This window comes from Bos indicus x Bos taurus, chromosome 7 (genome assembly GCF_003369695.1).
Source record: "Bos indicus x Bos taurus breed Angus x Brahman F1 hybrid chromosome 7, Bos_hybrid_MaternalHap_v2.0, whole genome shotgun sequence".
In the NCBI taxonomy this organism is placed as follows: Eukaryota; Metazoa; Chordata; class Mammalia; order Artiodactyla; family Bovidae; genus Bos; species Bos indicus x Bos taurus.
This window is the reverse complement of record NC_040082.1, coordinates 103,230,283-103,241,912: the sequence shown is the minus strand read 5'-3', so window position 1 is coordinate 103,241,912 and position 11,630 is coordinate 103,230,283. Positions and strand designations below refer to the sequence as shown.

The window sequence follows — 11,630 nt, the reverse complement described above, 5'->3', positions numbered from 1 at the left end:
CTTGGGGCTAGTGCACTGGGATGACCCAGAGGGAGGGTATGGGGAGGGAGGAGGGAGGAGGGTTCAGGATGGGGAACACATGTATACCTGTGGCGGATTCATTTTGATATTTGGCAAAACTAATACAATTTGTAAAGTTTAAAAATAAAATAAAATTAAAAAAAAAAAAAGAACAGAAGCAATATTTTAACAAATTCAAAAAAAAAAAAAAAGGAAACCCAGCAGAGGAAGAAGATAGCAAACCAGTGTCTCAGAATATCCATCTTATAGGGTCTGGATGTCAAATTCTTTTACAGAAAAAAGATGGGGGAAAGTGAGGAAATTAAGTAAAAATGCCACTAGTCTTGTAAATATCTCCTAGAATGGTAAGCTTCAGGGAGGGGATTTGTTAATTTATTTCTTCCTGCCATCCACCAGAGGACAGGGTTCTGAAAAAAGGCACTGTAACTTAACAGTCAGGCAGAGAGGCAGGATTCTCTGAAGCAGGTCATTTTGTGTGATTTTAATAATACAAGCAACCAAAAGCAAGTCAAAGAAACATTTCCAACCGGGAGTCAGTATTGGCCCTTCCCTGCAACATTTATAACAACTTGGTTCTCAGTGGATTTTTTTGGGGGGGATCTTTTTATCTTGAGATTCACATCTCCATTGTATTCATGTTGCAGTATCTAAATGACTTAGGCACTTGCCTGTCTCCATCCCTCATCCAGAGTCTCTTAGAAATGGAATCTGAGTCCCACTGACTTTTTATGTCTAGCACATGCTAGGTATACCATAAATATTTACAGGATAAAATTCCCACCAAGGATCGGGCCATTAAATGGAGTTGAACTCTTCTTCAATTTCTAGGTGATTGGCTTGCTCAGGAGGTGTCCTCTTTTCTGAGGCTGTGCAGTGGTAAATAGAAGAATACTTGATTCTTCTTCTTGAATACCTGAATCAAATACTTGATCTGCTCTTTTACAACTAGGAGAAGTCAGAGCCAACCACCCTTGCAGAATAGTTTAATAAGCATGACCAGCCTCAGTACCTAAAGACTGTGCATGAAATAACTCTTATCTCCAGCTCAGAGGAAGCCCGGCTCCAGCATCCATGTATTCAACAGATGTGTATGGAGCATCTGAGCCCATCTCTGGGGAGACCACAGTGACCAGGACAGGGATACCTGCTCTCATGGACCTTACAAGGGAGAGAAGAAGTAGATGGTGAGTAACTTACAAAAGAAGTTACAAGTAGGAGGAAGAGAAAGCAGAGTGCCATGAAAGCTCAATAACTGAATTCATAGAGAATGTTGCAGACTAGGGGGAGACCTCATGGAGAAGGTAGCATTTCAATAAGACTTTCTGGTCAAAAGGGAGAGGAAAAGGGGCACTAGACAAAAGGAACAGCATGTGCAAAGGACCTAAGGTGGGAAGACAATTGCCTGTTTGAGGAACCGAGGAAGGCCAATATGACAGGGCACTTGGGCAGCAAGGAGAGGCTGTGGCTCATGGTGACTACTGGCAGGGGTCTGAATAATAGTGTTGCAGGGAAAAGCCAGTTCTGACTCCATGTTGGAAATGTTTCTTTGACTTGATTTTTGGTGCTTTTGTTATTATAATTATACACAACGGCCTGCCTCAAAAAGCCCTTGTCCCTCTGCCTTAAACTAAAAGTTCTTTTGTTCAGAGCCCTGTCCACCTGTGGATGGAAGAAATTAACACATCCCCTTGCCTGAAACTTTCTGTTCTAGGAGATATTTGCAAGATGAATGGTCTTTTTACTTTGTTTCCTCACCTCCCCACATCTCTGATCCATAAAATAATCTGACATCCAGACTCCATAAGATGGTTATTTTGAGACATTGGTCTGCCACCTTCTGAGTCTGCTATTTTCCAAACAAAGCTGTATTCCTTGTCTCAACACCTCGGCTCTGATTCACTGGCCTGTCGTGAGACAAGCAGGGTGAGCTTGGATTCAGTAACAATAGGACCTTACTCCATAGCCCCACAGCCACAAGATGACACTCACTGGCACAGGGACACTAGCTATGACACATACACAAGAGGAAGCAGGTTTCTGTGATGCCAGCCAGGCCTGAAAATGAGTTTCAGAGAAGCTAGAGGATAGCCATTTACACTTCAGAAGCATTTTGTAGCTCACAGATTCCATAGAGTTGTAATGAGAGAGCTGTTTGCTTGTTTAGAAACAAGCACCTACTATTTGTCAGGTTTTAGAAACACAATGGCAAGCAAATCCAGAGTGGTCCTACCCCTTTGGGGTTGCCAACAGGACAAGGAAAGAGGGGAGGTATTGAACATGTAATTTATATCACATAGGAATGTGAGCATTATGATTGAAGAAGTAGAAGCTTCAGCTCCCAGGAGTATGCAACACTTAGCTGCTTTGTGTGCCTTGGGTTTGCAGCCTGGGGCACCAAGGTGCATGACGTAGCATTTGGCTGCTTGGAGGTCTGGCAATCCTGTGCCTTGGGGAAAAAGAAGGCCACCTCCAATTCCCACTTATATCTCTTGCTGCCAATTAAATTTGGGGCTTGAAAGTAAGTGGGAAAAAGTAGGCCTGGGACCATTCCTCCAGAGTGGGGTGGACTTGTGGCTTTGTCTGTACCTTATCCTTGAGCTATGCATCTAACCTCATCTGCCTTAGCTTTGTGCCTGAAACTTTAAAAAAAATTCAGAAATGAAGTGGGGATGGGAATTATGTGTCAACTTTTAATGAGTCCCCAGGGATCACAGAATATCCCTTGGCTCATTTGCTAATGAAACTTGGAATTGGCTCACAGGGAATGTTATGTCAGTGGAGTTTCACAGGCAGTTCAGGGCAAGTGTTGTTCATCTCTCTATGTCCTCCAAGAAGGATGAGCAGGGACCTTCACTGATGACAACACTGGGGTACAGCTGGAAGTGGCAGGTTCAGATGAGATATACTAACTGTCTGTGAGAAATGGAGTATTTCCTACCATATCAGTAACAAGAATGTCATAGTCATCAGCAATTCTGGCCCTCAAAATGTGAATTCCTGAGCCCTAAGGACAACCAAAAAGGAGAACAATACCTGTGCAACCTGGCAGCCACAAGGCTGCAGCCACTCCCTGTGGTGAACACTGAGGAACTCAGGATGTAAAAAAACACAGAACACTGGCCCCAGATAGCTGAGATGCAGAGGAAAAAATGATTTCAATGAGCCTGGACTCTTGCATCTTCCCATAAATAGAAAAGTGCTAGATTCCTTGACTTGAGATACTTAGTTTTCCTTTATTAGCAATAATCTTTTTGATGTTCAGACTACCTGTCCCTTGTTGCAAACCTCTGTATAACCTGACTCCTCTGCTTGCCTCCTTGGAGCAGCTCTCTCAGGGTTCTTGAGATGCTGTCTCCCAGGTTTGAAGTTCTAAAAATTCCCATCAAATAAAACATAACTCTCAACTTTTAGGTTGTGACTATTTTTTTAGTTGACATCTGCTAAGAAGACCATACTACATCATTTCAGCTCAGTTTTTAGGAATTTTTCAATTTGTGTTCTTAAACAGAGAGAAGCTGACTGTAGATGTTGTTTAGTTGCTCAGTTGTGTCCAACTCTTTGTGACCTCATGGCCTGCAGCACACCAGGCTTCCCTGCTCTTCACCATCTCCCAGAGCTTGCTCAAACTCACGTCCATTGAGTCGGTGATATCATCCAACCATCTCATCCTCTGTCATCCCCTTCTCCTCCTGTCTTCAGTCTTTCCCAGCATCAGGGTCTTTTCCAATGAGTTGGCTTTTCACATCAAGCGGCCAAAGTATTGGAGTTTCTGCTTCAACATCAGTTCTTCCAATGAATATTCAGGTTGACTTCCTTTAGGATAGACTAGTTTGGTCTCCTTGCAGTCCAAGGGACTCTCAAAAGTCTTCTCCAACACCACAGCTCAAAAGCACTAATTCTTTGGTGCTCAGCCTTTTTTATGGTCCAACTCTCATATTTGTACATGACTGCTGGAAAAACCATAGCTTTGACTATATGGACCTTTGTCAACAAAGTGATGTCTCTTCTTTTTAATGTGCTGTCTAGGTTGGTCATATCTTTTCTTCCAAGGAGCAAACATCTTTTAACTTCATGCCTGCAGTCACCATCTGCAGGGAATTTGGAGCTCAAGAAAATAAAGTCTGTCACTGTTTCCATTGATTCCCCATCTATTTGCCATTAAGTGATGGGACCAAATGCCATGATCTTAGTTTTTTGAATGTTGAGTTTTAAGCCAACTTTTTCACTCTTCTCTTTCACCTTCATCAAGAGGCTCTTCAGTTCCTCTTCACTTTCTGCCATTAGGGTGGTGTCATCTGCATACCTGAGGTTGTTGATATTTCTCCCAGCAATTTTGATTATAGCTTGTGCTTCATCCAGCCCAGGATTTTGCATGATATACTCTGCATATACAGAGAAGACAATGGCACCCCACTCCAGTACTCTTTCCTGGAAACTCCCATGGACGGAGGAGCCTGGTAGGCTGCAGTCCATGGGGTCCCGAAGAGTCGGACAGGACTGAGCGACTTCACTTTCACTTTTCACTTTCATGCATTGGAGAAGGAAATGGCAACCCACTCCAGTGTTCTTGCCTGGAGAATCCCAGGGATGGGGGAGCCTGATGGGCTGCCGTCTGTGGGGTCGCACAGAGTCAGACACGACTGAAGCGACTTAGCAGCAGCAGCAGCAGCACTCTGCATATAAGTTAAATAAGCAGGGTGAAAATATACAGCCTTTCCCAATTTGGAACCAGTCCATTGTTCCATGTCTGGTTCTAATTGTTGCTTCTTGACTTGCATACAGATTTCTCAGGAGGCAGGTCAGGTGGTCTGGTATTCCCATCTCTTTATGAATTTTCCATAGTTTGTTGTGATCCACACAATCAAAGGCTTTAGCATAGTCAATGAAGCTGGTGAGAACTGTTCTCTCCACATTCTTAAAGGTATATTGAAAACCAAGGCCTGGATAACTTAGTGCTTCTTTGAATGACTCATATCAGAAGACTCACATTCAAACCCTGGTCCATCCAATTTCTTGCTGTGAGACTTTAGTGAAGTGAATTGACTTCTCTGAGTCACCTTCTGCCAGTGGGGAGGCTAATATTAATAGCACTTCATCTTAAACACCATCTTCAGCTAAAGAAAAAGGGGCTCTTGGGGGTAGTAATTTGAGACTTCAATGGGGAGAAAAGCAATTCATATAAAAATGGAAAAGCTTTCTATCTTGGAGGTGGCACAGCTGCTTGGATCACATGGGAATGCAAATTGATACAATCACTATGGAGAACAGTATGGAGATTTACTTAAAAACTAGAAATAAAACTACCACATGACCCAGCAATCCCACTCCTAGACATATACCCTGAGGAAACCATAATTGAAAAAGACACATGTACCCCAATGTTCATCACAGCACTATTTACAATATCTAGGGGATGGAAGCAACCTAGATGACCATCAGTGATACATGGGTAAAGAAGTTGTGGTACATATACACATTGGAATATTACTCAGCCACAAAAAGGAACTCATTCAACTCAGTTGTAATAAGGTGGATGAAACTAGAGCCTATTATATGGACTGAAGTAAGACAGAAAAAGAAAGACAAATACCCTATGTTAATGTGTGTATATGGAATCTAGAAAAATGGTACTGCCTTATTTGCAGGGCAGCAATGGAAACACAGACATAAAGAACAGACTTGTGGACATGGTGAAGTGGGTGTAAGGAGAGGGTGGGATGAATTGAGTGAGTAACTTTGAAACATACACAGTACTGTATGCAGAATTAGATAGCCAGTGGAAATTGTGCTGTATAATGTGCTGTATGATACAGGGAGCTCAAATACGGTACTCTGATAACCTGGAGGGGTGGGATGGGGAGGGAGGTGGGAAGGAGGCTCAAGAAGGAGGGGACACACATATAGTGATGGCTGACTCATGTTGATACATAGAAGAAACCAACACAATACCGTAAAGCAATTATCCTCCAACTAAAAGTAAGTAATTTTTTTAAAAGATGGAAAAGAAAACATTGGGTAAGCAAAACAAAACAAAATAAAAACAAACAAACAAAAAACAGCCCTGCAATGAACACTGTAGTACATATGTCTTTTTCAGTTATGGTTTTCTCAGCATTTATGTCTAGTAGTGGGATTGTGGGGTCATATGATAGTGTTACCCCTAGTTTTTTAAGGAATCCCCATACTCTTCCATAGTGGTTGTATCAAGTTACATTCCCACCAACGGTGCAAGAGAGTTCCATTTTCTCCACACCCTCTCCGGTATTTATTTTTTGTGGATTTTTTTTTTTTTATTATGGCCATTCTGACAGGTGTGAGGTGATATCTCATTGTAGTTTTGACTTGCATTTCTCTACTAATGAGGGATGTTGAACATTTTTTCATGTGTTTATTCACCAGCTGTATGTCTTCTTTGGGGAAATGTCTGTTTAGGTCTTTTTTCCACTTTTTGATTGGGCTGTTTGTTTTTCTGGTATTGTTGTATAAGCTGCTCGAATATTTTAGAGATAAATTCTTTGTTTAGTTCACTATTATTTTCACCTTGCTTATAGTTTCCTTCTTTGTGCAAAAACTTTTAAGTATAATTAGCTCCCATTTTTTAATTTTTGTTTTTATCTCCATGGGTCATAGAGGATTTTGCTGTGATTTATGTCACAGTGTTCTGCCTATGTTTTCATCTAAGAGTTTTATGGTTTCTGGCCTTACATTTAGGTCTTTAATCCATTTTGAGTTTATCTTTGTGTATGGTATTAGGAAATATTCTAATTTCATTCTTTTACATGTAGCTGTCCAGTTTTCCCAGTACCACTTATTGAAGAGACTGCCTTTTCCCCATTGTATATTCTTGCCTCCTTTGTCAAAGATAAGATGCCCAGAGGTATGTGGGTTTATCTCTGGGCTTTCTATCTTATTCCATTGGTCTATATTTCACACTATCATTTCTTTCTTTTTTTTTTTTTTCGTGAGCAGAGATGTGTCATTTCCAGGTGGATTTTTTTACAGCCGGTTTATACTTTGACACACCCTCTTTTCCCTCCATTAGTGCAACCAATCTCTATCTCCATTTTTATCTCTGTTTCTGTCTCTGTCTCCATCTCTATCTCACTCATTCTCTTGCTATTACTGTCTCTCACCATTGCAACGAAAAGAATAAAATACTTAGGAATATATCTACCTAAATAAACTAAAGACCTATATATAGAAAACGATAAAACACTGGTGAAAGAAATCAAAGAGGACACTAATAGATGGAGAAATATACCATGTTCATGGATTGGAAGAATCAATATAGTGAAAATGAGTATACTACCCAAAGCAATTTATAGATTCAATGCAATCCCTATCAAGCTACCAACAGTATTCTTCACAGAGCTAGAACAAATAATTTCACAGTTTGTATGGAAATACAAAAAACCTCGAATAGCCAAAGCGATCTTGAGAAAGAAAAATGGAACTGGAGGAATCAACCTACCTGACTTCAGGCTCTACTACAAAGCCACAGCTATCCAGACAGTATGGTACTGGCACAAAGCCAGAAATATAGATCAATGGAACAAAATAGAAAGCCCAGAGATAAATCCACGCACATATGGACACCTTATCTTTGACAAAGGAGGCAAGAATATACAATGGATTAAAGACAATCTCTTTAACAAGTGTTGCTGGGAAATCTGGTCAACCACTTGTAAAAGAATGAAACTAGAACACTTTCTAACACCATATACAAAAATAAACTCAAAATGGATTAAAGATCTCAACGTAAGACCAGAAACTATAAAACTCCTAGAGGAGAACATAGGCAAAACACTCTCTGACATACATCACAGCAGGATCCTCTATGACCCACCTCCCAGAATATTGGAAATAAAAGCAAAAATAAACAAATGGGACCTAATTAAACTTAAAAGCTTCTGCACATCAAAGGAAACTATTAGCAAGGTGAAAAGACAGCCTTCAGAATGGGAGAAAATAATAGCAAATGAAGCAACAGACAAACAACTAATCTCAAAAATATACAAGCAACACCTACAGCTCAACTCTAGAAAAATAAATGACCCAATCAAAAAATGGGCCAAAGATCTAAATAGACATTTCTCCAAAGAAGACATACAGATGGCTAACAAACACATGAAAAGATGCTCAACATCACTCATTATCAGAGAAATGCAAATCAAAACCACTATGAGATACCATTTCACACATTATCATTTCTTGACTGCTTCTCCATTGTCTTGCATCCCCCAAATTCCCTGATTTAACAACTACTTAAATGTGCCCTTTGGAACTCAGGGTAGGTCATAGAGGTTGGAGCCTATTTCCTACAAACAAGAAATGGCAGGGTGGGTGGATACATAAAGGCCTCTGTGCCCAGGAGCCCCACAGGGTCCTGCTTAGTTTCATTGCCAACCTCTTCCTTCCTCCTCTCTTTTCCAGATTTTTCCCATATATTTTATAGTTTTTAATCCAATTGAGTAATCAGATCTATTCCTAGTGCTCTACTCTCTCTCTGTCCTTTTCATTTTAGAATCTTTCACTTCATTCAGCTCAAAATAAAAACTTCCCTTAGACTCCATTACTCCAAAATGGAGTGAGAAACTACAAATAGCAAATCATTTTCTGAGAGACACTCTGTTTTCTTTTGTACATTTGTTATAATTAAAGGATAATAGTAATAGTACTCTAGACATAGCACTTTATACATAGAAAAGACTCAGTTCTGGTGGGTTATTAATTTTAGGTTATTTATTATTATTCTTTAGGTTGTTGATTCTTATTTTGGGGAGGGGGTGAAGGGACAAAATCTTCTCTTGGTAGTCCATTCAAGAAGAATCATGTGCATTAGGGATCTGACACATCCTTGTGATTTTGCTCACCTGCCTATAAGTAGGTAGCATATTCCTAGGCATAGATAATGGGATACAGTTCATCACATTGGATATAAACAAGATATTATGATGGCTTGAGGCTATAAGAGGGGGAAAACTGGAGAAAGTCAAATAGCTACCATGCATCATACTCCTAAGGAGTGTGGGTATTTTCATACATCTGTATCATCACAAGGGTTCTATGAGGAAAGGCATCATTGTCTCCAACACTTCTACCCTATATTGGTGGCTAGGAGTTTAGGGGACAGAAAGTTCTGCGGAAGCTTCTTTTTATGGCGTTCTTTAGCTCTTTATTCCTAAGACTGAAAATAATTGGACTAAGAAAGGGGGTGAAGACTGTATAAGTGGTGGTCATCAGAATGTTACTGTCCATAGAACGAGGACCCTTGGGCTTGAGGTAGATGATGGAGGCAAAACCGTAGTGCACGACCACTATGGTGAGGTGGGAGACACAGGTGGAGAAGGTCTTGTGCCGGCCCTCAGTGGAGGGGATCCTCAGGATGGCAGCCACGATGAAGACATAGGAGAGGACGATAAGGAATAAGCACCCAATCAGGGCTGTGACACAGACCAGGATCACAGCCAGGGTGAGAGAGGCTGTGTCCCTCCCACAGGCCAACTTCAAGAGGGAAAAAATATGGCAGAAAAAATGGTGAATCTCATTGGACCCACAGAAGGTGAGAAGAAAAACTATCAGTGTCACCATCATCCCCATAACTGAGCCTCCAGCCCAGCACCAGGACACAAGACGGGCACAGTCATGGGTGCTCATGAGCACGTTGTAGTGCAGGGGGTGGCAGATGGCCACGTAGCGGTCATAGCCCATGATCATGAGCAGGAAGGAGTGGGTGTAGCCAAACGTAAAGGAGAAAAACATCTGGCTGGCACAGGCCACAAAGGTGATGGAGTGATGGGTGGAGAGCATGTCCACCAGCATTTCAGGGGTAATGGTAACAGTGAACAGAATCTCAGAGATGGAGAGGGCACACAGGAAGAGGTACATGGGGGTGTGGAGGCTGTGCTCCCTCCAGATGGTGCCCATGATGAGCAGGTTCCCCAGCAGTGTGAACAGGTACATCAGCAGGTACAGCAGGAAGAAGGTGGGCAGGAGCTGCTGAGGGAAGTTGGAGAAGCCAATGAGGATGAATTCAGACACTGTGCTGTAGTTCTGACTAGATAAGGATGCTGCATCTGGGGAGATCAGAAAGAGAATGAAGGCACAGTGGTTAAAACAGAGGCACTGCTGCTGCTGCTAAGTTGCTTCAGTCGTGTCCTACTCTGTGCGACCCCATAGATGGCAGCCCACCAGGCTCCCTGTCCCTGGGATTCTCCAGGCAAGAACACTGGAGTGGGTTGCCATTTCCTTCTCCAATGCATGAAAGTGAAAAGTGAAAGTTAAGTCGCTCAGTCGTGTCCGACCCTCAGCAACCTCATGGACTGCAGCCCACCAGGCTCCTTTGTCCATGGGATTTGCCAGGCAAGACTACTGGAGTGGGCTGCCACTGCCTTCTCCAAAACAGAGGCGCTAGCATACATTAAAGACCAATTGAAGAGCTCTACACTATACAGATGGAGAAGGAAATGGCAACCCACTCCAGAATTCTCGCCTGGAGAATCCCATGGACAGAGGAGCTTGCCAGGCTACAGTCTATGCGGTCACAAGAGTAGGACACAACTGAGTGACTAAGCACATACTATACAGAGAAGTTGGACTTAACTAGTGGCTCAGACAGTAAAGTATCTGCCTGCAATGCAGGAGACCAGAATTCGATCCCTGGGTTGGAAAGGTCCCCTGGAGTAAAGCAATCCACCCCAGTATTTTTCCCTGGAGAATTCCATGGACAGAGGAGTCTGGCAAGCTACAGTCCGTGATGTCACAAAGAGTTGGACAAGACTGAGCAGCTACCATTTTCACTTCACTTCTTTTTTCATGCTGTACAGGAAGTCCCTAACATATGAATCTTCAAGTTGTAAACTTTCAAAGATATGAACTTGTGTTCAAATGTCCACTCATATAAGTTAGTTCACATATTTGGTGAGACCTGCTATACTTTTCAAGGTACTGTGCTCTAAGATTAAAAATGTTTTCTTTATTTTTTGTGTTTATTTATTTTCTGTGTATTTTTTTGTTTGAAAAGTATTATAAGCTGGTAATGGTATAGTATTATATAGACAATTGTGTTAATTGGGTACCTAAGCTAACCTTGTTGGACTTGAAAGAAAATTACACTTATGAACGCACTCTGGTAATGGAACTCATTTGTATGTAGGGGGCTTACCGTATATCCATTTGCTTAACTTCTCTGGGTCACACAGTCTCCATCGGTAAGTTGGAATAAATCATTATAGCTTTTGCCTTTCAGCATTGTGATAAACACCAGTGAATTAAGTGCTTAAGACATAGTTTTGGTTCCTGGGTGTTTATTAACAGCGATGAAAAGAAATAGAATATCCAGGTTTGTAATCAAGACAGACATAGATGATCAGGGTCATAGTTTCCTGAATACTGTGCCTGTTCTAGATTGGATTTTGGATTTATCAAAATAATTTTTCCTCTGAGATATTTTTCTTTTTATTGAGTAACCCATTTGTCTTTATTTCAGTACTGTCTTTATTTCAGTACTGTCTTCTTTTAGTACTGAATTCATTCCTGCCATCGTATCCTGTGTGCGTGTATATGCATGCATGTTAAGGTGCTTCCAACCCTTTGTGACCCTACAGACC

The 11,630-nt window shown here is 41.5% G+C and overlaps 1 protein-coding gene across 1 annotated transcript; it reads right to left on the bottom strand.

Annotated features, from left to right (window-relative positions):
• Positions 1 to 9,135: 9,135 nt before the first annotated feature.
• Positions 9,136 to 11,563, bottom strand: LOC113896486 (olfactory receptor 10H3-like). The gene is made up of 2 exons (XM_027548655.1): positions 11,530 to 11,563; positions 9,136 to 10,097 (listed from the first exon to the last, which is right to left on the bottom strand). Exons 1-2 carry the CDS (start codon positions 11,561 to 11,563, stop codon positions 9,136 to 9,138), a joined length of 996 nt encoding a protein of 331 aa, XP_027404456.1.
• Between the last annotated feature and the right edge of the window lie 67 nt (positions 11,564 to 11,630).